This window comes from Papaver somniferum, chromosome 2 (assembly GCF_003573695.1).
Source record: "Papaver somniferum cultivar HN1 chromosome 2, ASM357369v1, whole genome shotgun sequence".
Lineage (NCBI taxonomy): Eukaryota > Viridiplantae > Streptophyta > Magnoliopsida > Ranunculales > Papaveraceae > Papaver > Papaver somniferum.
In genome coordinates this window covers 30,243,890-30,271,114 of record NC_039359.1, presented here as the reverse complement: position 1 = coordinate 30,271,114, position 27,225 = coordinate 30,243,890, and the positions used below count along the sequence as shown (strand labels likewise).

The 27,225-nt window shown below is 35.9% G+C and overlaps 1 protein-coding gene across 1 annotated transcript; it reads right to left on the bottom strand.

Moving 5' to 3' along the window:
- Positions 1-1,232: 1,232 nt before the first annotated feature.
- On the bottom strand, positions 1,233-16,083 carry LOC113347256 (exocyst complex component SEC5A-like). Its single transcript, XM_026590874.1, has 21 exons — positions 15,568-16,083; positions 14,298-14,443; positions 13,648-13,742; positions 12,451-12,645; positions 11,366-11,493; positions 11,118-11,276; positions 10,452-10,556; positions 9,785-9,859; positions 9,489-9,626; positions 9,195-9,374; positions 8,464-8,607; positions 7,189-7,315; positions 6,895-7,105; positions 5,837-5,952; positions 5,491-5,725; positions 5,078-5,171; positions 3,691-3,768; positions 3,515-3,571; positions 2,922-3,071; positions 2,253-2,465; positions 1,233-1,754 (listed from the first exon to the last, which is right to left on the bottom strand). The coding sequence occupies exons 1-21, from the start codon at positions 15,982-15,984 to the stop codon at positions 1,527-1,529; spliced, it is 3,291 nt and encodes a 1,096-aa protein (XP_026446659.1). The 5' UTR covers positions 15,985-16,083; the 3' UTR covers positions 1,233-1,526.
- Between the last annotated feature and the right edge of the window lie 11,142 nt (positions 16,084-27,225).

Here is a 27,225-nt window from a genome sequence, read left to right as displayed (position 1 = left end):
ACTTAATATGTTTGTTTTTTTGAGTCAGATTTGACTCATCTAACTCCAAAATATGTGAGTCAGTGGCTTTTATTTCCTTACTCAAATGGATCTGAATCAGGGGTTAGGTCTGAGTCAAATATGACTCAAAATCAAAAACAAACGGTCTGACATCTGACTCGAACCGAGTCAGAGACCGAGTCACATTCAGCAAAAAAAAAAAGCACACTCTTTGTTGGATCCCGAGGATCATACACAGGTCCATGACCTTAATATACGAAGGCTTGAAGGCTTGATTTGCATGCCTAGCCAACCGACATAGTTTATGTAAGAAGGCTATAATTGGAGCGTCACATTCCATTAGAGGGGCATCACCTAATAGGACAAAAACGGGTCATCCATAAGCAATATCAAAAGCCCCTTATCCAAAATAATTTTGTAATGACTAAACAACCCTTATTTAGTTAATTTTAATTAAATTTAACTAGATAAAAATTAAATTAATGAATTTTGTTGTATACTTGGTGAATTCTGGGACAAAGTTTTTGTGGGAAGAACAACTGGCCGTAAAATAAACTTCTATTGTTGGAAATAATCCAAACCTGGACGTAAAATCATTTCTACGGTTGGAATTAAAAGAAAACTAGACATAAAATCAGATTCTACGGTTGGAATTAAAAAGAACCTGGACGTAAAATGAGCTTCTACGGTTGAAACTAATTCAAACCTGGACGTAAAACTACATGCAAATAAAATTCTACGGTTGGAATTAATCCATACCTGGACGTAAAATCACTTCTACGGTTGGAAATAATTCAAACCTGGACGTAAAATCACTTCTATGGTTGGAATTAAAAGAAAATTGGACGTAAAATCAGATTCTACGGTTGGAAGTAAAAGAAACTTGGACGTAAAATGAACTTCTACGGTTGGAACTGATCCAAACCTGGACGTAAAACTACGTGCGAATAAAATTCTACGGTTGGAATTAATCCAAACCTAAACATTTTGTATGTGTTAGGATATCCCATAACCATTTTTTTGGACATTAAGAATCCAAGTGTAACCCCTCTGTTGGAGTGTGACGCCCCAATAATAACTTTTCTTATGTAAGCTCGAACACCATTGTTAGATAAGACCGCCTACTATAATGAATCGGGGGATCCGCATCTGACCGGATAATGCATAAGCTGCTACAATAGAGTGCCCATCTAAGTGGTCGGATTGGCAAATGAACACTACAGCACTTCTGCTTCACCAAATCTTTTTCATCACCGATTAATTAACAAGACACAAATCTCATACAGATTGAAGGAAATAGAAACTTCCAGAGGGTTCATCTTTGTTCCTTTCTTTTTTTTTCTAATGGACACAACACAAAGTTCATCTAGGGTATTACAATCATGTGTAGGAAACCACCTAGAAGTGCCAAAGTGAAAGTATGAATGCTTTGATTTGATCAAAAATGATGAGTTAATACAGCACATAATATTACACCAAACAATATCTATATATATAGAAAGGAGTATAAGAAAATGTTTATTAGGTCATCTGCGCCTTTGATGGGAGAAGCCAGGGGAACCAACAGGCTGAGTCGCTGCTGCTTTGTAACTTCTGCTCGGGGAATCCATTGATCCTCTAAAGGAAGAGTAAGCAGACTTCACAGGCTCCGGAACAGAGTCCAATGGTATTGACTCCACAAAGCATGCTGTGTTTATTCGAGTTCTCTCAAGCTCAGATTGAAGCAACTCAGAACTATACTGCTGTGCAAGTGCCTGCAGACATACGCTAACACTTCAATAAGGGGTACAATTTGGAATGTGTGAAGTTCATTCTACGGGCCACATTTGGTAATATCATACGGTGTTTTGCTTCCCACTTCGAAGTGGTTTGAATCCAAAAGGAAGAGAAAGAAATAAGCCCCAAAGATGCAGAAGCTAAAGGCAGTAGTCATGAGCTAGTTTTTGGGCAACTTCACTTTTTATTAGGAAGGACTGCACTTCCCTCCTCTCTATCCTGAACCCAAAATGGGTATCACCGCTACCAGCATTGACCGATGTTTTTTTGGAAAGTTGTTTACAGCAAATCAGAAAAAATAGGTCTGTTAAGGCCATAATTTGAAAAGCGGGGTGATCATTCCAAAATCTGTTGGCCATAATTATTGAGTATACATGGGGAAGCATGCAAAATTACTCTTATTCTCTGTTCTTTGACAGGGTTCATGTGGTTTCCATTTCCAGTTTAAAAATTAAAGAAAGAGAAGGGAGACTTACAAGAAGATCATCGGGGGACACAGTCATTCCCTGATGCCTGTCTTCTGCAAGTGCTTCCTCACTCCCACGAGTGGATCGACGGTTATGACCTGGCTCGGCAGTCTCCGTCACACTTTCCGAAGCCTTCTCAAGCAAAACCCCTTGCAGAGATTTCAGAGACTCACTTGCTTCAGATGTGAAATAAGGATTCAATATCGTTTCAAAATATTCAAGCTGCAAAGTACACAAAATTATTACTTCCCGGATATTTATACAACCTCCATACAGGAAAGACAAATTTATGAGCTTCAAAATGCTACAGGCACTCAAAGATGATAATTCTACGGTGCATTAGCAAGGAATATTTTCATGAAAACAAAGGTTTATTCAGTTTACATTTCAGAGATCGAAAAAATAAATGGTCATGATCATTCCAAGTTGGCAAGAGTAAAAATTTGCAAACAAAGAAATAACTCTTGCAGCAAGCTATTAGCTGAAATTCCAAGTTTCTTTCAGAAAGGATATGATTTTCTCATATTTGGCTGCTGCTCCAGGGAGCAAATGGGAACATCACAAAGTTTTGCAAAAACCACCACTGTAGTCTACAGAAGCATCAGCAATTGCAGACTAGGTTTTCGGTTGGAAGTAAACTAAATTTCTAAACCGTTTTCAACAGTAAGGATTGATCACCTCAAGCATGAGCTGACAGAAACCATTGGCATCCAATGACTTGAGCTCTTTGGCTTTGTTCTCGTGGAAAAGACCAAGAAAAGTATCAATCAAGCCTTCCACAAGGATGCCTAGTGTCTTGTCAAGCAGGGGCTTAGCACCAGCGAAAACCTGAAACCATTAAAAAAAAAAGTGGTTGAGAGTTGAGACAATTCATAAAAACTTTTCCAATTATATAATAATTAAGCATTTAAGTCGCTGCTAACTTGAAAGATACTGTTAAGAAGACTAAGCTCGACAGAACAGCTTAAGAACTCAAGATTAGCACATTTGATAGAGATGTAACTTTTTCAACATAAAATTCATATGATTTCCCACATAAAGAGTCAACCATCTTCGGCATACAACTATTTACGAATGAATTTCAGCATAAACTTTTTAAGTGGAGAAGGCTTTACAGTAAGAATTCAGCAACACCTTAAAATGGTAAATTAAAGTTGGTTATTCAAAGATTCAATTTTCAATACCCATCAGCAGCTCAAAACACAATCAAGCACAAAAGAGACGAACACAGGAAATGTACAAAGGTCCCAGAATATGAAAGGGAAGCCTACCTCTGCATGCACCGCAACAAGGGCGTGCAGTAACTCCACAGCAGCATCCCTCACACCCTGTTAAAAATATGTGAGATGAGGATTTGGTATATGACAGTAAATCTAAAAATTTTGTATGAAAAGAAAAAAAAAAGTAAATAAACTACTGTGGCTTCTGCTCAAAGTAAGAACATTACTTTGATAGCAGGTGCAGCTCCCCATTGAACTCCTCCATCCAGAAGATAGTTTATTGCAGCCGTTCTGATCAAATTTGCCTGGGAAATAGAAATAAGGCTGAAATCACACCAAGATGAACTAACCAAAGAAGGAACATATTATGTTTTTAGAAAATGAAGAAAGAACATATTTACTTAGATACATTTACATACATCTTCCTAAGCAAGAAATATAGATGCACTTCAAAAGGAAAAGGAAAAGTGAACCATGTGAAGTGAATCTGTGAATGCAACTCAATATCAATTTTTAAGTAGTAAAAACTAGTGAGAATATGCTTCAAAAAATACTAAATAGCAGAAGCATGATGTATGGAAGTAAATACATTTAGATACATCTTCCAAAGTAAGAAACATGGATGCACTTCAAAAGGAAAAGTCAAAGACTCATAGTGAACCATGTGAAGTGAATCTGTGATTGTAACTCAAAAAACTAGTGAGAATATGCTTCAGAAAATACTGAATAGTCCAGAAGCATGAACTATAGAAACTAGAGAGTAAAACAGAAGCATTTTGTTCAATGTTCCATAACTAGAATGAAGACTTTTGTCTCAGAACCAAATGAAGATTTCAAAAACTTAAACATGTTGAACCACACCAACACCAGTGACGGTGGCATATGCCTAGACTGGTGTACTCTGAAATCGTCTTCTCATCCTCTTGAACTGTAATCAGATTTTGTAATTCCAAATTCAACAATAACTATCCTAATTCATAAATTACTTGTTAAGATCAGGAATCTTGTAGGCTGCATTGTTAACAGTGTTTTTTCCTGTGTTGCAACGGTACGGATACGGTATCGGATACAAGATACCAATACGCTACTATGATACACCAACTTGAAAAACTAAAATACGGCGATACGGCATACTCAATATTGATTAGTAGTTTAACATAAATATATTATATATAAGATGGAAACTTAACAAAATACATACATGTGTTTGCATGATTAAAATATAATCTGTATGATTAACCTCACTGAAGAGAGAAAAAGTCTGGATAAGAATGAAGAAAGTCTAGAGCAAGATCAGTGGACAGATTCGGAACTAATATTTTGTCACTATAGTTAAAACTTCTCATAGAATCTAGTAAAATATCTAAATTTTCTAATATTTAGTCAGTTTTTTAACTGAGTTGTATCTTGAAGTATTGGGAGTATTAGTACGCGTATCCATGTAAATACGTATCGATACGGCTGATTTTATTTTTAGGCGTATCATTGTAACACAGGTATTTTCTTGTTTATTACAGCAGTTTTTGTCTTTCACTGAATGAAACCAAGAGATAAAGACAAAATAAGTTAAGGATCTGAGTATTTGAGCATCTTTAAAGGTGGATTGTCCAATACCTTCGCAAAAGTATACTGAGCAAGGACCTTTTCCTCAAGTCCCAAGAAAGACGTCGTCAAATCTTGTACATCACTATCCCCTTCGTCTTTGTCCCTGCAATATTGTGTATAACCATATGATCAGATACAAATATTACGTCAGTTAAGCTGTAGAACAAGTAGCTCTAAGCCTAGAAGGCCTAACACGGCGTAAAAATGAAACTGCAACCTCTGAACTAGAATCACCTGAAGTCATTGACGTAATACCTCCTTAAATAAACAGATCATTTTTAATAGAGTTCTTCCTTGATTTTATGCAGTAAATTGTCTTAAGACTCTTAACTTCATATACCAAAACCACAGTAACACCTAACCAGCATAAATGTAAATAAATTTATAAATAAAAAATGAGAGACCAAGAACCCATTAATTACCGAGATAGCCAGATATATTTGTACTTGTTGTACAACTCAGAAGAAAGTTCGTCTTTGCAATATCCAATGTTACTCAAAACTATCAACAGCTTTTGATGTGGATCAGTAACAGTGCTACCAGGGTGAAGGCCGCAGGTTCTTCGTTCAGGCTCCGACAGAGATCCATTTTGTAAGGGGGGAGTGTCTTTGTTTGATCTACTCTGCGTAAGTTCACTACCAATTCTTTCTAGATGACCTGTATAGAGCAAGAAAACAAACCAAGCTTTAAAAACAAGAACAAAGAATCTAAAAAGGAATCAAAGCACAATCTCCGAGTTAAATGCACAAGGTGTTAGTCCTCTCACACCTGCAAAATCTAGGAAACAGTTCAAAAATGAAATCCTTATAGACTCCTGAATTTCTTGAAGCTGTACAGATCTGTCATTCGACTTCGCAGCCTCGCTCCTGAGGTTCTGAATCATCCTGCCAAATATATCAAGCACTGATAAGTATAAGGACATCAAGGAAAAAGGTAAACCAAGGAAATGCCAAAAACGTCAAACTACTCCGTTTTTTAACTTTGTTGTGTTTCCTAGACTTCTAGAGTCTGTATAAAAAATGCAGATATCATTACAATTAACCGTAAGCTGAATATTAAATTCAGAATCATAGTATCTGCCAGTAACGAATATGACGCACTGCATTACTAGCATGCAAACACATTATATATTATAGCATCTTTGCAAACAGAGTGATGCATCCCACAAGATGCTGCAATTATTGATGAGGCGAGAAGTGGAAGAAGAAGAAGAAAAAGGAGGGAAATGAACTGCCAGCGCTTCCTGAATCACTGATAACCAAACAGAATATAGGATGAGCTTAGATTAAGAATTTGCTTCATCCACTCTTTTGAACAACAATCACCAAAATATGCCCGCTAAACTTTTTGATAACCGAAGGAAACAGTCCAAAAGTTGTGAGTGACACCAAGACAGTTCAGTTTTGGACGAAGCTAAAAATAAAAAACTGGAATTCTCTATCATGATCATGGTAATGTTTTGAAGGCGCAATGTTGTACCTGCTACTTAAGTAACAAGGACTACAGATTCTTAAAAGTTGTCTGCTCTATAACCTGTACATTACAGGTACTCACTGGTAAGAGTTGACAGCAGAACATCTGAGATATCTTTCAGTAGGTGTTTATAATTTCTAGGTGATATTAGCATATATTGATGTATAAATTGTGTATTGTTGATTTTACAATTAAGTTTTTCCTCTAATTATTCATCTCATCATGGTGGACTGGTGCCTTTACATCCAAGTGCTTGTGATTCGGGCGTCATTCAAAAAAAAAAGAAAAAAAAGGAATAGAGGAAGTGCAGAATAAATCAAATAGTTTATGACAAAATTTTAATTTAGACTCACAAGTTGATCTGGTCCATTGCTGAGATCATCATCGTACGAAATGCTAGGGGCAAGAAAGATATTGTATATGGTGACTTATTCCTCTCGAGAATGGATACTGGGACCCAAGCTTCATCTTTTGATATCTCCTCCGTTGTTAGTCTCATCCATGAGCATAGCCTAAATATGTAGATCTTTGTGATTTCCGAATAAAGCGTACGCAAAGTCTTAACTGCAACATTTAGCGGACCTTAGATTAAAATAAAATCGAAGAAAATGAAAGGGTGTGTGCACCCTAAAAAATTTGATGAATACCTGCACTAGGAGGAGCGGACTCTTTCCCCTCAATAGCTTGGCAAGCTTTAGATATGTCCTCTATGGCATCACTCATGAACGGACACAGAATATTTGCCTCTTCAAGATCGCGAAATGTGTTATGGACCTGATCAAGAACAGCAAAAAAGTTCAAACTATTTTCACCCTCCCAATCAATTGTGCTGATATGCTAAAGTAAATATAAGGATCGACACAATTGCAAGCAGATATAAGATGGGATTGAGTAAAATTATTTAAACCTACGGCTACCAGCTGGGTGAAATGGATATAGTTCACAAACCTAACAGAAAAGGGAAAAGCTATTCAACACTTCCATAAACAGTTAAATATGAATATTGCTAGAACAACTCCTAAAAGCAACAATAACCCCCATTCAAAGGTGCTACAACATGGACAACATAAAGACCATAATTGACCTCTTGTCTCTTGAAGAGATGAATCTTATTAATCAGAGTAAAGAAAACACAGAAACGGAACGTTGAGAAAAACAAGTAAAGAAAAACCACCTCCCTGACTATAATCATGATCGTCCAAGCTCATTAACATAGATCTTGAAATCTCATGGTACAACATAATACCCTTTTGTGCTGTCACATTCAACTCTATCTAAGCATTTGCATCAGTGCTTAGAAGAAAGATAAGAATAATAGAGAATTGCTAGCAAGCAGCTCCCTAAGGGAGATATACAGCGCAACCCCCATTTTATTTGCTGATTGTGGAACCAAACTGTCCGACTGACCACGTGCTAGGGTCACATCTCTTAAATGAGAGGTTGCACAGTGCAACTCCTTTAGAACCGCCTGCTAACACTACTCACAAAATAGAAACAGAACAAAACAAAACAAAACAAAAAAAAATGGCTTCACAAGGAAAAGAAACTCTTATAATGCAATTACAACACTTAGAACACATATACTTGCTCATAGCCCAAGCTGCATAAACATTTGGCCGTATAACTGGTGATAACCACCGTGGTTGACTATCTACCGATCAGAATACAGCTTAAAAAGAAAAACAACTAAGCTAGCTACAATGATCTATTGAAACCCTAATAATAGCACAAGAAATAACTCAACATACAAGCATGAAGGCCATGATAGATGCCTCATTCTTAAGGTATCCAAACATTGTTTTTCCATGTAATGTCTACCCACTATCTCAAGCAAACAGTATCTTTTGGAACAAATTTAATCCTGATACGATATTTGAACTAGTATATTTTTTCTCATAGAGAATGCAAGATAGGATGTTCACCTTGACTTCATATGCAGATATAGTACTGCGAATCATTCCAGCAACTTCATCGAGGGAATGACTTGAGTACTTGACATCACCACCTCTATCTTCAGTCTTACCCATCGATGGCTTAGCATTGCTCTCAGTAGCAACTTGAGAAGACTGCACAAAACAAATTTACACGCACAGCAAGAATTACGATTTTACATTCTAAAAGTCTAAAAGAGGAAAACAACCAAACCTTACAAAAATATTTAATATGCAAACACCAAATTCAGACAGTTGTAGACATAAATTTTTAACACTAATTAGCTAATAACTTCCTCTTTTTTTTTTTTTTCTTTTGCTTGTATAGCAATTGGATATACCATCCAAGATTTTCCTACTCCAGGCATCTTGCAAAGATTTTTGTTATGTATATATCTTATTTCCCATTAAGCCGCATATTCTTGACAAGGTCGATTACTCAGGAGATCTTTACGTACTCAGAGGATATAATACATGTCAATGCGTACAGTACAAGAAAGATAGAAATCACACAATATCTTTAAGGTAGAACAACGGCACGGTATAAATCATTGATAAGGTACCAACTCCCAAAAGAAAATCACATTTATTATTAGAGGACGAGGTATGAAAGGTGAAAGCACTTGCAATCTCAAGTACGTGTATGCAGATATGAACTTGCTTTAAAATGAAAATCAAAGCATCGCTTTAGAAATCTGAAGAGTCAAAGAGTACCCGCATACCTTGGCAAATTTTCCACTAAACACTGAGAGTGCTGTTTTCCAGAATGCCGGTATATGATGGATAAGTACGGAAGTTAACCTACGAATATACCTTCCCTTGAGAGCATCCACTTCCTCACTAGGTAAATCTATTGGCTGTGAATCTCCTTGCAAATTGGTGTCTCCAAGAAGGGAATCTGACTGAGTAGGGTCATAGAACAAGTATTAGATGCAACTATAATACAGCTATAAACTGATCGAGTGACTAATTTTTCCTAATAAAACGAACATGGTTCACTTGATTGTTTCACATACAGAATTGTTAGACTCTTGCTGGATTTGTCTCCACCTTGCATCAGACAGGGCTTTCTCATGGATCTTGTTCTGCAAAGCTTCCACCCTTGCTTCATGATTTGACGTGCATCTTTCAAGTAACCCCCGTATCCTATTATTCTGCTCATAGTAAGTATATTCAAAGACAACAATGAATTACGAGCCATAGATGAGAACAAAACAATACCAAGCAGATTTAGTAAGCGAGGATAAATTACAATTATTTCATTCAGGAAGCAATCAAAGAGCCGTTTCAACATCTCAAATAACATACTAACCTGAATATTAAGATAATGCCAGACAGGGTCTGACTCAGGTTCCAACTCCAACAACAGTCTCACAATGTTCTCAAGCTACAGGTAAACCAACAATACAAGATAAATACCATGTGCAGAAAGGACTGAATTAAGCCAAGAGTAACTGGTATCAACTTTATATTATGAACTCTGGCCAAAGAATGTCATTCGATGTGCGTTCCTTGCCGATGCAAACTCATACTCGGCCATACAAGTTATAGAAAATCCTACTGTTTACCAACTATGGATTAACAAAAGTTTGCTTCAAAATTCATTAACATCACGCACTTACAAATTAAAGTGCCTGGATCATCCATCAAACACAGATACACTCCCGATGAAACGTAAGGAAGGAAAAAACTAAATACCCTAAAACAATCATATCAGCATGTGACTATCTAACAGGAAATCTGATCCAAGGATACTTCGAGCAAACCCAGAATTCCAGTTTGCATCTTGGCAACTTAGCGTCCAATTAAGTAGTTCCAAAACGAAGAACTTCAGTAGCAAAAGATAAGAAAGATGACCCACACGCATTGTTTCATTTTAGAAGAAAAAATACTTCACATGCTATTTCAGTGTTTGAACTAATTATGTAATTATGAAAGAAATTATAACGTATTGCCGAGAAATAAGAATAAAGTGTTACTTCTGCTAGGTCTATTTCTGGATCTTCCATCGACTTATAAAGCATGCCTTTAAATCCATGAATCACTTTTTCGACTTCTTCAAGAACACGTTTCAGTATTCCGACCTGCAAGTGTATAGTACATTATTAGAGCCACATTTTATAAAGTTCAAATAAACAAAATGAACAAAATACGTTTTCTTAATGCCTGAGTTTGTACGTTTTCTTAAATTTAATGAGTTCAAAATTAGATAATCCCCACTGCAGATTCTGAAGAGATGAACCTTATAGATATTTTAAGACACCACAGTTCTGATGATTTGTTAGATTTAGATAACCTAAATATTCTGTCCCATGGCAACCACACCTAAATATGTGTTTCTCTTAAATACTTAACTAGTTAAAATGAATCATAAATAAAATAAAGAGAAAAAAAAAAAACAGGAGGCAAACACTTCACTGCATGCTCAAAGAAACAAATAAATGGGAGAGATGATCTAAAGAACATGATTCTTAGATATCAAGTAAAAACTTTGTTTCTAAAAGATCAATCAGGGAGACAGACAAGGCCAATGCGGGGAATCGCTATTTTGGCACTGTTAGCACGCAAAATTGACTTAACCAGCAAAAAATGGTGTCAAATATATAAGAGAATTGCTCAAGGAACTAGAGAAGAACACTATTTACATGAGAAGGCAGAACAATCGACTTTGCTTTCATGTATTCCCTGACGGCTAAGTCATATTCACCCTTACTGATACTCCCGCGAATCGAGCTAGGCAAATTGAATAGTGTTCTGAACCTCTGAAGCATACCTTGAACGGACCTGATTTTCTCAGCTTGAACCTGTATTGATGTTGGCAAAGGAAAAAAATAGTCACAACGGTACCACTAGGTAGCTGATAAGTCCATATTCAACGGTAGACTTGTCTCACCTGCCTCTCAAATAGAGGTTCAAATGCACGATTTGCTAATGAACTAACACTTTGTATACTACTATATAGATGTGCAGTTCCAGCGCCTTCGGGGTCTTCTTCAATTCGCTTCAACTTCGATTCAATATCTATTCAACAGGCTTACAATCATAAAAAACCAGAAGAGATAGCACAAAGAATTTACTAAAAATAAAGGAAACGACTTGCACCACTTTCACCCTGTGAATTCTATCTATGCTGATTCACAATAAAACATTCACTTGTAGGTTGATGCTAGACGAATTCCAGATGAATGTTTAACGACCCAGATGTGGGAGGTAATATTCATTCAGGACTCGGATTTCCCTTTTTTGCATCTACTGTGCAAGGTTTCAAGGGGTTCCTCCAACTATCTGTAGTCTCCACTCTCCAATAAGCTTAACTAACACGTCAGTTTTTATTAGTGGCGTGATTGAAGTCTCATGAACATAAATCAATCAAGCACTCACCAAAGATATACCATTTACCAAATCAAAACTCCTCGAGAAAGGAAAATCTTCACATGTTTGAAGATATCTAGGATACTTAGCCGCTTAGTTTCATGTTGTTTATATTTCCTTTAAAGTCTCAGACTATTACTTTGTTTTGCCGACTCAAATTGGTACTCTTGGGGACTATTCTACAATTTATGTGTCCTCTCTTTTGCTAGTCTGAAGAAGTTCCCTCTAACTGCAATCTCACAGCTTAATAATCAGTTTATTTCCATGTCACTGTAGCCCAAACAACTCGGATAAAGCATGGTGACTATAGAAGGCATGTCGTCAATGAGGCCACAGACTTGAGAACACACATTGAAGGTGGCACAGCTCATCATATTATAGTTTCCTCTTTCACCGTGAAAGGAGAAACTAATTTAATATGAAATATTACTGGACTTATTAGGTGTTAAAAATCTTTCCTAAGGTCTCTAAGGAACTTGTATAGTACTGATGTCTATTCCGCACAGTGATATTAGATTTAACTGAAATAGGCAAAGCCAAAGCACAGTATCGACAATGGCAACAAGGATTAGAGCAGAGAGAAATCAAATGGCATAAATAACATACCATCAATAGTAGTTTTGCAAGAAACAAAGCAATCAAAATTTTCTTTGACTAATTGCTTTTTTTGCTGAGTCCTTCCTTTCAGATCAGTCTTTAAAGCAAGGGCACCAGCTTCTAAATCTGCCGCACAAGTATTTTGATGTATACGGGCTAGAAATAGTTTTGCATCAAACTTGTCAGAAACATACATCAACTTCTCTGCAAGGAAACAATTAAACAGATATCAAATTTTTGTACCCTATTTTTATAGACAAATCCTTTCTTTACTGATCAAAAAAAGGAAGTACCATCTTTAACAAGGTCTCACGAGTTCAAAAGATTTATTCGGTTTACTGATGATTCAAAAAGTTTGATTTGTCGGATTATTTCATTTTGGTTCAGTTACCAGAACGAGATAGTGACTAGTTAAGAGCTAGATTCTACGTACCAATTTCAAATTGTCAGAATATCTCAAATATTACCTTGATTAGTGGTAATGAAAAGACTAGATTGAGTTGCTGTCTTTATACTATTCATGTAATGTTCAGAATGTTTCAAACTGTCGGAATATCTGAAATGCTACAGCTAACCGCAAAACAGTTCATGTGCCTAATTCTTAACCAGGCTTGTATCCAGATCTTCTCTAAATACCTAAGATTCCCTCCTCTTCAGTTAATGAAGAAGTACCATATATTGCTCACAATATATGATTGTTTGCACGTGCTCGAATACCAGAGTTTTGTAGCAATTGAACACAATATAACCTACTGTCTAAGGTTAGGCGGTATACAGAGCTTGTCACCGATTATGAAGACTCTAGCAGAATTTAGAATTAAATATAATATTTGATGATTGATCTTCAGACATGAAACTTTCATGAAACATACTATATGTTGATGATTTTTGAACATCTGATTTGCATACCATCCTAAGAGTGAAGCCACTAACTCAACAAACAGAATCAGCAAAAACCAGGTGATCGAAAAAAAAAAAATCAACAAAAACCTAAGCTAACATCAGCATAAATGCAAAAAATAGGCATTTATCAATTTTCAAAGAAAATGTTGGCGATAATTTTAAATATGAGTTTTATTTATTTGGTCAAGAGATTGTAATATCAATACAATAAAAAGAGTTAATCATCGCGCAGTTGCAAGGAAATACAAAAACTGGCATACATTTTTCACTGATAAAAATACTAAATGAATTAAGATGTAATACCACGGAGATTATTGTCTAAATAATCTTTATCAAGCTTGGACGGGGAGCTTTCTGAAGCCTCTGTGATCAGCCTCAACGACTTATTGTCTATTATCCTGTCAACATATTATACAGAGTGAGGCAACAGGAAGCATGAGAGACGTAGAAAGTAAAAACTTCTAGGGAAGTTAACATGTTGTGGGCACATATCTATTAGGTAACTGTAGTGTGCAATTGCGTCACCCAATCTGGTTATCCATTTAAAATCATAAAAGTGTTGACCCGTGTACTTATTCCCCAATAGGAGGCTTAAGAAACAAATGAAGATGAAGATGCAGCAAAGAGAGCAGTCTCCCTATACCGGTAGAGCACTTCGTTCAATCCATGCAGTTCTTAGTTTAATTACACTTAAAATTAAACATCAGTCATGAACTCATACTTACAAAAAATTCAAACTGATTTAGCAGTGGGATGGGATATACAATAAATGACCCGGGGCTAATATCTGGAAGGGCTAACAAAAAAAATGGGAACAGTAATAGAAACTTGCAAACGTCATTTATGATTAGAATAAGATAATTTAGTACTTGGTACACCATATAGCATCCCTGTTATGAACATTGGTAACAAACGCAAGCATTTATGGTCACATAAAGATGAAAAAAACTTACCCTAGTCCAAGGGGATCTACACATTCCATTCCTCGAGGAAAGGACTGCAAATTTGTAAATCCGATTCGACCACGTGCAGCTTTTGGCGCCACAGGAGGAACTGGAGCTGCTCTAGTCTCCCTCATCTCACGAACTCTGCGCGCAAGCTGCAAAAGGAAGCATGTAAACATTGCGCACAAACAAGATAGCAGTTATAGAAAATAAATGAAAATATTTGTAGCTTCACCAACAGATTTATAAATATCACACATTATGCTAGATGAATTAAAAATACAGCAATTACGTGAACCACCCGTTTCTGCCTCCCCGAATGCCAGACAAATTGGCAGTGTTAACTTGCATGGACACGGCAAAGGGTATGTAACAAGTAACAACTAACAACTAACAAAGGCCACTCCACCTCGCAGAAAGAAATCCTTGCACGATTTTTTATTGCACCGGTTATTCTTCGGGTGAAACCAGACACCTCACAGATTAAAGCAAATAAAATCCCATCCATTTCAGGCTAACAATTTCCATTACCATTCAATATGGATTATGAAAAGATACAGACTTCGGGTCATCAACCATAATAAAAGAATTATTAAAGACCTGGGTAACCCAAAAATCTCCATTTAAAACTATTGTACAAAACCAACATGCTCCGTACACTGGAAAAGTAACTCATGCGAAACACCACTGAAACTAGTTCAGCTACCATGGACAATTTGGCATAGCTATTTCTGCTTAGAGAGGTAATTTTTTGAAAGGAAAGAAAATATAACCTTTGAACGGCATCACCTCAATGTATGTAACATCCAAGCTTTTTGGGTTGCTATTAAGTATTACCAGCTCATTTTGAGAGAATTGTCTCTAAGTTTTCATTGTAATGGCATTTTAAACAATCCAGATATCTTCCAACACCATCAGTAAAAGAAAACAAAACCGGCTAGGCCAATTTCCTCAAATACAAACTCATCGGGGTACAACACTATCTCATTCTTGCCAATTTCGCAATGCCCAAGTTTCCTGACACAACTTAACTAACTTCCGTTACAAATACCACAATTCAAACTTAAATTCCACAATTTAGGATCCAACTCAACTACAAATAAGACAAGTATGATAACTCAGACCTAAATCCCACAGTTCAGACTTAAAGTTCTCATTTCAGACCTATGTTCCACACTTCAGACCTAAATTTCACAATAAGGTTTCACTAAGATAAACTTAACACTGGTCATTCAATAGGAAATCAAAGAAAAACCAGAATCTCGAAATTCTAAATTACCTCAGCTTCATCAACACGTTTCCAACAATTAGCTTCTTTGCCATCCCAATTCCGATCAGTAACATCATCTCTAGCACTACCACCACTTTTTCCACGATTCTTAGAAACAACACCAGGATCTTTAGAGTTGTTATCTTCATCACCAGAAGATATACTAAGTAATTCAACCTCAGAATCATCATCGTCAACATCTATACTTTGTCTACTTTGATGATTAGACATTCTACTGTTATTATTAGGGTTATTATTTTTTCTAGTTTGTGATGAGGGTTTTTGAACAAGATTAACAACTGGTTTCTTTGACGATGAAGAAGAATTTCTTGATTGTTTATGATAATTTGTATCTCTTTGTGATTGTTCTTTCAATGCCATTTGTAATAGCTCATCTTCATCTAGATCTTCACTATCTGTCGACATCTTTGGTTTTCTTTCTCGAACTCTTTTTCTTCTTCTTTGATTTTTTTGATTTTGATTTTTCTTCTTCTTTAGATCTGGTGAACGATTTTTGTAGAGAGAAGGAACGAGAAAGAGAAACGAAAGTGTAGGCAGGCTGGGTAAGTGTGGGCCCGAACGAGGATACAGGTGATCCTGATGTGGCATTCTATTACCGGGAGTAATTCATCGGGTATCCGATTTCATGTCTTCCTACGATGCCACGTGGTAGAATCCTTCAGACTGAGAGAGATTTGCCGGATCGGCCAACCCTTGGAAACTATCGGTAGCGGGACTCTCTGTACCGCTGGTGATATAGCCGTGATCCACGGTGAGATTATGTTGTTAATGGCCGTTTTCACCCCACCTATACACACTAAGTTCAATTTACTCGCACATAATTTTTATCGTAGTATATTTGTTCTTTCATTTTTATCCTTGATTTATTTATTTTTAGTCTTCGTATATTGATGGATTCTTCTAATGAAAAGACGGATGCTCATATATATCGACTAGAATCATAACAATAAATAAATGTTCGATCTGATGTTGCGATAACTGAATGATGAGTCGAATGAAGAAAGTGAACTAATCAACACTATGATGTCGGTACATCCAAGGCAAATATCTAAAGCTCAAGAGCCAAAAGAAGATATATGTATTAAAGTTGAAATATTAGAGGTTATAGTCCTAAACAAAATGTTACTTCGACCCTAAAAGTTCTAGGTTACTGGCGTTCAGCGGATTCTAACGATGAGTACCTTCGCATGGACTAAACAACTTCACACAAGTATCTTGCATTGTTTTTGTGAAATAATGAATAACCATTTTAGTCCAACATATCGACGGACACCAACAGAGGGAGATGTTAGAAAAATATTAAAGCAAAACTAGGATGGAGTATTTCGGGATTGCTATCATGCATCAGTATGGACGGGATGCCCTACTTATTAGGTCGGTCAATATATGGGTCATTACGTATCTGTTATCCTTAAAGTTGTTGGTTCCCATGATTGTTCGATAAGTCACATCTTTTTGTTGTCTTCCGGGTTCACAAAATGACATACATGTTTTGTACAAACCGTCTCTGTTTGAAGATCGAAAATATGGAATTTTCCTCCAAGTACATTTCACAATCAACGACCATCAATACACTCATGGGATCTTGCGGATGAAACCTATCCAAAATGGTCAACCTTAGTTTAAGCTTATTGTCAATCCCTCGGGGAGAATTGGGTCGTTCATGCCGGTATTTTAATAGGAGTGGGACGAAATTTCGGAATTTCGAAGCGAAAGTTCACCATATTTGCGGGTCATATCGTGGTTTAAGTACTCATGAAATGTATAATACAAAGCTCACTTGTATAATTATGCACAACATGGTAATTTCGGAAACCCGAAGTAATAAGAATTGGATTAACAATGATAATCAAGATTTGAGGCATGAGATTCGACCACAGAGAAGAATACTTGAAAGGAACTGAATGATTACTCACATTCAGAACAAAAACTTATATGGCAGATTAATAAAAGATCTATAAATGAAATTTTCGACGAGATTAAAAGATCGGGAGGGCGTACAATTAAACGATAAATCATTTTAAGTTTGTTAGCTTAAACATTTTAAGTTCATTATACTAAATTCTAGCTTAAACATTTGAATGATAAATTGTTTCAAATTTGTTAGTCTATTTAACTTTTAAATTTTACTATAGCTGTTTTTACTTGGCCAAGCGTACAAGACTCTATAAACAATCCTCATATATATACCTCGTTCATCCTCATTTTAAAATCACACCTTTTACGCCGGCATTTAAAAAGAAAAAATTGTACTCTTACTTTATCTCCAGAAATATGCTTGATTATAGCTTCATTGATGATGAAGATTTAGCTATTTGCAAAAACTATGCAACATAATCCGAATAGGGGTGAAGAACGACGACAAAATGGTTTAGTCAATATAAATTATTGGGTCAAAATTTCATGATACTTTCTGCATTGACACGGCTAATCCTCACAACCGGGATCGTGCAACGTTGTTATGTCGATTTATAGCAATAAGAAAATAAAGTGAAGAAATTTATAGATTTAAGTAAGATTGTCAATCGATAAAGACTTAAGGGTGAAACAAATGCTAAAGTTGGATCGCAATCTCGAAAGGAATGGCGAAGATAAAAAAGGAAATAATTTTGAATTTTAAGCTCAGGAGGTTAGTTTAGTGAGTTTCGTCAATATGTGTGTTATGTTGTTACGTGTGTTTAAATAATTTTTTATATAATTCAAAATCCAAGTGATGAAAAAGGTTCCACCTATTTTCCACTCTCATTAATTGCCACCCCCACTTATCTTATTTGTCACCCGTATATTTTTTCGTTTATCCTAAATACTACATCTTTGAATTTTTGTTTACACCCAACAATGAAAGCACCCCAATAACTAAACTTTTATAAAGCCCCGAGTTACAAATCAATCTCTCACCGACACCTTCTTCTGCTCCATATCTCCCATCGTTCTTTTATTTCATATCTCCCACTATCACCACCTTCACTTCTGATTTTTGGCTTTACCAAATAGATGTATGTAAAAACAATAGAGAATGTTCGAGCAAAACCAAACTCCAAGAAGAGGTAAAACTAAACCTAATTAATGAAGGTTGATCAGTGATACAAATCAAGGAGAGAGTAGCCAACAAGATGGTGAAAATGAAGATATCGAGCAGAGGAGAGTTCGAGGGTCCACGAGACCACCAAAACCAGTTTGAAAAAGCGGGGGTCTAACAACCACACCCAATATTTCGCTTAGCAATCTGTATGGACAAACTCCAATATACTTTCGAGAGAATCAAATATACAGTCGGACTGAACCTCAAGAAAAGTATATCCAGGAGTTGTATCTCAATTTCTCAATTCAATACGCAATCAAAAAAATAGGAATTTGCTATCCCGATTGAATATAAGAGAAATAACTTGAACGGTACCAAAGACCAATGTTCAAGGATCAATCAATTTCAATCAACAACCAAAGGTTGGATTTACCAATTGATCGATTCAACGCACAACCTGTGATATTTCTATTATATAACAAAATATAAGGCGAAAAATAAATAACACAGACACCTGAAGTTTTGTTAACGAGGAAACCGCAAATGCAGAAAAACCCCAGGACCTAGTCCAGATTTGAACACCACACTGTATTAAGCCGTTACAAACACTAGCCTATTCCAAGTTAACTTCGGACTGGAATGTAGTTGAGCCCTAATCAATCTCACACTGATCAAGGTATAGTTGCGCTCCTTAGTCCCTGAATCCCAACAGGACTCTACGCACTTGATTCCTTTAGCTGATCTCACCCACAACTAAGAGTTTCTACGACCCAAAGTCGAAGACTTGATAAAAAAATATTTATCACACAGAAAAGTTTATTGTATAGATAAATCTGTCTCCCACAGATATACCTATGAGTTTTGTTCCGTCTTTTGATAAATCAAGGTGAACATGAACCAATTGATAAACCAGACTTATATTCCCGAAGAACATCCTAGTATTATCAATCACCTCACAATAATCTTAATCGATTAACGAAACAAGATATTGTGGAATCACAAACGATGAGACGAATATGTTTGTGACTACTTTTCAATCTTGCCTATCGGAGAATAAATCTCGAGCAAATCTTAAAGAAAATGGTACTCAATCATGATAGAAAACAACAAGATCAGAACACGCAACTACAGAGAAAATAGTTGGGTCTGGCTTCACAATCCCGATGAAGTCTTTAAGTCGTTAACCTACATGGTTTCGTGAAAAACCTAAGGTTAAAGGAGAATCGACTCTAGTCGCAACTAATATCACACAGGAGGTGTGGGGATTAGGTTTCCCAGTTGCTAGAGTTCTCCTTCATATAGTCTCCGAATCAGGGTTTGCAATCAATGTTACCTTGGTAACAAAGCATTCAATATTCTCCGTTAGATGAAAACCTGATCAGATTCAAGCTAATATCTTTCAACCTTTTTATCGAACTTAGCACAAATAAAATGTATCGTCATTTAGATAAAGGTAACCATACCTAAACGTGTAACTTAGTTGGTTCAACAATAGTTAACCAATGGTTAGCCATATGAGCACTTTCATGTTAACCTTATTCATCTTTATCATAACTAGTTCAAATGACTCAAATGAAACTAGTTAGAGAGTTGTTCAATTGTTTATATTCTCATAGAAGTATACAAGACACAATTGAAGCAAAATCGATTTTGATTCACTCGAATCATTTCATGAACATTATAGCCACGGTTTGCAAAAGATTGCATTCCTTATTATATAAATGTATTAGTTCATGAACAAACCGATTTTAGAACATAACCTACTTAAGTATGCAAACGGGTACGCATACCTAAGTAGTCGGACTGAGTTTGGTTATGCCAGTACACGTACGGGTATGCATACCATTTACTTTTCCAGACTCTAGCAGATATTCACGGAACATGAACTTCCGCCAGTATGCGTACGGGTACGCATACCAAGGTTCACGGATTTTGGACTTTACACAAATGTGAATACACATACTATGTTTATATACAATCATGGTTATGTGTTCTAAACCCTCATTTTAATCATTGAAACATTCTTGGAAGACGAAAATAGCTGTCTCACACAAACTATTAGCTTCAAAGCAAATTTTCAAGTGATTGAATGATCAATACAAAACATTTCGAGTCTACATCAAATGATTGTCTCACACAAATCATGAAAGATAATACAAGGCGATTTTCACATGATCATTTTTTGACTTTCGTCAAGATTAAAAGATGAACTTGGTTAAAGCGATAGTTTACCAACACACATTTCGAGAAATAGATAAGCGAGATAAACTCGGCTCGAAATAACAAATGTGTATAATTGAAGTTTATAATAGCAATACGACTTTTTGTCTCAAATAGGAGATAGAGTAGATAGACTTTTGAGTGATAAATGAGTTCAAGTCTCCACATAACTTTTATCGATAAAGTTCCACAAGTTCCCTCGAGTAGTTCTTCGTCTTCATTCGATGAACGCCGTGAAGCCTAAAGCTCAACTACACTTACTATCCTAATCCGAGACTTAGCTATAAGTAGACTAGAAATCAAGACTTATAGTTTTGGCAATTAAACTTGACAAACAAGCTTGAGATAGCAACGCTTGCGAGTTCGACCGAGCAGTGCTCTAACAATCTCCCCCTTTGTCAATTTTAGTGACAAAACTATCAATATATATGGATTACAAAATAAATAAAATTTGTAGTTTCTCATCTAAATGCTTGATATCCCTGGTTCTTCAACATTACTCGAAATATTCGTCACTTCCAAGTACTCCAATGATTCTAAATGTGTTCAACTCGGCATCATTGTTGTTGAAGATCCGCAGCTATAAAAATGAGAAAATAGTTGCTCTTAATCATTTTTATACAGTGTCATAGTATTATTACACAGCATCAAAGTTCAATTGTATCACAACTTTGACAACAATACTATGGTGATATGTATCACTCCCCCTTAGTCAATACTTAATCTCACATGAAAACCAATCCCCCTTACATAATGATCCGTAAATTATATGTATTTGTAGTGTGACTATACATTAATTCTCCCCCTTTTTGTCAATATAAATTGGCAAAGGTACGAAAACTAGTGGGATCCTAATGAAATTTCCATAGAGATACTTCATGACCAAAAGAGAACTATATATCAACTTTATTTAGATGCAATCATATAGCCGAAACTAAATGCTTCATCAAGAAGTTTATAAAGATACAAGATAACCCATATAATATTCCACGGCCGCACTCCCCACAAGGATATGGCAATTAAGCACAAGTTCAAATAAGAACTATCGCCATAAAATATCATTCCCAAAGGAACAACAAGAGCGACCTTACTTTTACAATAAAAGAAGGATTTATTTGGACATTAACAAATAACATGAGACGTGAATTTGTATCCAAAAAGCTCAAGTAAATTAACTACAAGAGAACCCGTGAATAATTTAATCGGAAATGCTCACATAAGAGAACTTACGGGGCCGCGTGGTACATACACAAAGATGTGGATCAGGGGAAGACCAATACTACGGAATAAAAAAAGATTCATTCTATTTTTCATCACTATTTGCACAATGACATATAATAGACTTAATCTTTGTAAACAAAAGTTCATCCTATCTTCCATCAATATTTGCATATAATGACATAATAGGCTAACTTTTGTTTGTCAAAAGTTCATTCAATCTTTCATCAATATTTGCATAATGATATATGAAAGACTTAACTTTTGACCACGTATGGGACAATCATAGTTCACGGATGCAAACACACACATCCCATAACAAGTTGCAATATATAAAACCATAAAGATTAAAATTGCAAAATCATCTTCTGAATAAACTTTAAAATTTAAATAAATGAATCTAAAAACATTGCAAGATGAAAATCGTTGGAAATAGCTATGTGTACTCACAATAATGGTTATTCCAAAATCTAGTTATCCTTCTTAAAACACAACATAAGAAGTTTCCTAGACATTAAGACCTTTGAAAAATTCTTTATCGTCCCTGAACTCCTTGTTGTCAACAGTCATTAGAACATAAGGTTCATGGAGATATGAGTCAATTTCAACGAACCTTCTTGACTGATACCGAACCAGGGCTTCTGAATTTCAAGAGTCCTAAACACAAAAGCCTTTATTTGCTGCATCTTCTTTCTTATTTCCTTCAACTCTTCAAGAACACCAGAAAACTTCTGTTGATTAGAAGGAACAACTCTTGGTTTTCTCACATTCCTCCTTTTTCTTTTCAAAGTTGAAGGTATCGGAGATTTATCTTTTTCCTCCATGATTGATGGCTTAACAATTATATTAACATCTTTTCCATCAGAAGACATAATGCTTGGATTCTCCATACCAATATGAGATTGTGAGAGGAATTCACAAATCAGACTCAACAAGCAATCTTGTGATAGAAAGAGTTTTTCTTAGAGAAGGAAAAAGGAATGTAGGGTTACGGAACCTTTATTCACTAAAGGATTCACGTACACACAACTCACAACCCTATAGAAGGCAGAATTGTCGATTTTAACCCTCTTTTATTCCTCAAACAGAGTAATGTCCTTTCAATATCAATTAGATATGAAAAGATGGAAGAATTCCAAAAAGTGAAAACAAGACCAAAAAGATGAAAATATGACAAAAAAAATTTTCTTTTCCTAAAGCCTGAAGTATGCAAACCCTTGTCTCTTTTTGAACTATGCACATGAGACAAGATACACAACCAACACATTTAAGTTCTGCTGGGGTGAACAATAATCTTTCCACCATAACCTTCTTGAATGGAATTCTTAGAACCATGTTTCATATAATGTCTAGACCGACTTCTTTTCTCTAGTGGTCTAATTTTTTCTTTGGAAATTAACTTTTTCGGGGAAGAGATGAGATTACATACCTCAGACGATTTCTGAACAAGTTTAAGCTTGTTTGTTAATCGATTTGCTCTTCGTTGAAGTTTGTTGACATATATTATCTTATGTATGTACTTGAAACATTTGGAGATTTCATGACCCTTGATAGTACAATAAGAACATGTCAATGTGGAGGATGGTTTAAACGTCATGGTTGTGCAGGATGTTAGACAAATGTTAGAACCTGAAAGATTAGAAACATAATTTCCAGTAGACAAAGAGAAGTCCATTTTATCCTCCAAATTGGTTGAAGTTTCTCCTGGAAGAATATTGAGATTGATGTACGTATTGCTACAATTATCAAAATCAATATTTTCACAGAGGAATACAACACTTGATTTTTCGTCTTCATTAGAATCATACTGATCATACATTTCATCAAGAGTTGCAGCAAGACTTTTGTTTCCAGTGTATTTTCTACGATTTGGATACTCATTTTCAACATGACCAAAACCTTTACATTTGAAGCACTGTGGCATATCCTCATCATCAGTATCGTTGGCATCCCTGTTTTTAGGAGGAACACGATTATGAGGTTTAACTGATGACTTAGGTTCATCTCTAGTGAACCGGTTACTTCTCTTCAAAAGAAGATCTCTAAACTTTCTTGGGATCAAAGAGCCTGACTTGTCAAGATCTTCATCTGATGAATTAGTCTTAGAAGGATCATCTTCGGAGATGCCAACACTTTTACTTTTATCAAGTATTTAGTGTTCTTTTGTGCTTTGAAAGCACTATCCTTTCCAGATTTGGATACATGCTCATGATCAAAGATCTTTAACTTCCCAACGAGGGTATTTCTGGAAAGCACATCAAGGTTATTTCCTTCAACGATGGCATGTTTCTTAGAATTGTATCTAGATGGAAATGATCTGAGAATTTTCATCACAATGTCCTTTTCAGGAATAGTCTTACCCAACGCAAAAGATGCATTAACAATTTCAGACACTTTGTGATCAAACTCATCAAATGAATCTTAATCTGTCATACAAAGGTTTTCCCAATCAGAATTTAGGTTTTAAAGCCTAGCTTCTTTTTCACAGGTATTCCCTTCAAATACGGTTTCTAAGATATCCCAAACATCTTTAGACCGAGTGCACGTAGTCACATGGTGCTGAAGATCTGGGGTAATGGCATGGATGATTGCATTCAATCCGTCAGAATTTTGCTTTGCAGCAAGAATCTCAACATCATCATAATCACCAATATCTTTTGGAACGGTTACAATGCCTATTGTAACAACCGGAGGATCATAGCCATTAACAATGTAAACCCATGATTGAAAATCACGCGCTTAAAGAAAGGCACGCATAGCAATTTTCCACCATAAGTACTTTGGGCAAGCGAAGACTTGTGGTACGTTTATAGAGATACCAACTCTGTTCATAAAGTCAGATCGTTACAAACACAGACTTATGGGGTTTTAAACGTGTTTTCCTACTCTGATACCAATTGAAAAAGCAGGGGTCTAATAACCACACCTAATATTTCTATTAGCAATCTGTATGGACAAACTCCAATATGCCTTCGAGATAATCAACTAGATAGTCAGACTCAATCTCAAGAAAAGTATATCCAAGAGTTTATCTCAATTACTCAATTTAATCCGCAATCAAACAAATAGGAATTTGCGATCCCGATTGAATATAAGAGAAATAACTTGAACGGTACCAAAGACCAATGTTCAAGGATCAATCAATTTCAATCAACAACCAAAGGTTGGATTTACCAATTAATCGATTCAACGCACAACCTGTGATATTTCTATTATATAACAAAATATAAGGCGAAAAATAAATAACACAGACACCTGAAGTTTTGTTAACGAGGAAACCGCAAATGCAGAAAAACCCCGGGACCTAGTCCAGATTTGAACACCACACTGTATTAAGCCGCTACAAACACTAGCCTATTCCAAGTTAACTTCGGACTGGAATGTAGTTGAGTCCTAATCAATCTCACACTGATCAAGGTATAGTTGCGCTCCTTAGTCCCTGAATCCCAGCAGGACTCTACGCACTTGATTCCTTTAGCTGATCTCACCCACAACTAAGAGTTTCTACGACCATAAGTCGAAGACTTGATAAAAAAATATTTATCACACAGAAAAGTCTATTGTATAGATAAATCTGTCTCCCACAGATATATGTATGAGTTTTATTCTGACTTTTGATAAATCAAGGTGAACATGAACCAATTGATAAACCAGACTTATATTCCCGAAGAACAGCCTAGTATTATCAATCACCTCACAATAATCTTAATCGATTAACGAAACAAGATATTGCGGAATCACAAACGATGAGACAAATATGTTTGTGACTACTTTTCAATCTTGCCTATTGGAGAATAAATCTCGAGCAAATCTTAAAGAAGATGGTACTCAATCACGATAGAAAACAGCAAGATCAGAACACGCAACTACAGAGAAAATAGTTGGGTCTGGCTTCACAATCCCAATGAAGTCTTTAAGTCGTTAACCTACATGGTTTCGTGAAAAACCTAAGGTTAAAGGAGAATCGACTCTAGTCGCAACTAATATCACACAGGAGGTGTGGGTATTAGGTTTCCCAGTTGTTAGAGTTCTCCTTCATATAGTCCCCGAATCAGGGTTTGCAATCAATGTTACCTTGGTAACAAAGCATTCAACATTCACCGTTAGATGAAAACCTGATTAGATTCAAGCTAATATCTTTCAACTGTTAGATCGAACCTAGCTTGTTATACACAAATGAAATCTACCGTCATTTAAATAAAGGTAACCGTACCTAAACGTGTACACTTAGTTGGTTCAACAATAGTTAACCAATGGTTAGCCATATGAGCACTTTCATATCAACCTTATCCATCTTTATCATAACTCGTTCAAATGACTCAAATGAAACTAGTTTTAGAGTTGTTCAATTATTTATATTCTCATAGAAGTATACGAGACACAATAGAAGCAAAATCGATTTTGATTCACTCAAATCATTTCATGAACATTATAGTCACGGTTTGTAAAAGATTGCATTCCTTATTATATAAATGTGTTAGTTCATGAACAAAATGCAAACGGGTACGCATACCTAAGTAGCCGGACTGAGTTGAGTTACGCCAGTACGCGTACGGGTACGCATACCATTTACTTTTCCAAACTCCAGCAGGTGTTCACAGAATATGAACTTCCGCCAGTATGCGTACGGGTACGCATACCAAGGTTCACAGATTTTGTACTTGACACAAATGTGAATACATACTATGTTTATATCCAATCATGGTTATATGTTGTAAACCCTTACTTCAATCATTGAAACATTCTTGGAAGACGACAATAGGTGTCTCACACAAACTATTAGCTTCAAAGCAATTTTCAAGTGATCGAATGATCAATACGAAACATTTCGAGTCTACATCAAATGACCGTCTCACACAAATCATGTAAGATGTTACAAGGCGATTTTCACATGATCATTTTTTGACTTTCGTCAAGATTAAAAGATGAACTTGGTTAAATCGAAAGCTTACGAACACACATTTCGAGAAATAAATAAGCGAGATAAAATTGGCTCGAAATACCAAATGTGTATAATTGAAGTCTATATAGCAATACGAATTTTTGTCTCAAATAGGAGATAAAGTAGATAGACTTTTGAGTGATAGATGAGTCCAAGTCTCCACATACTTTTTGTCGATGAAGTTCCACAAGTTCCCTTGAGTAGTTCTTCGTCTTCATTCTATGAACGCCGTGAAGTCTAAAGC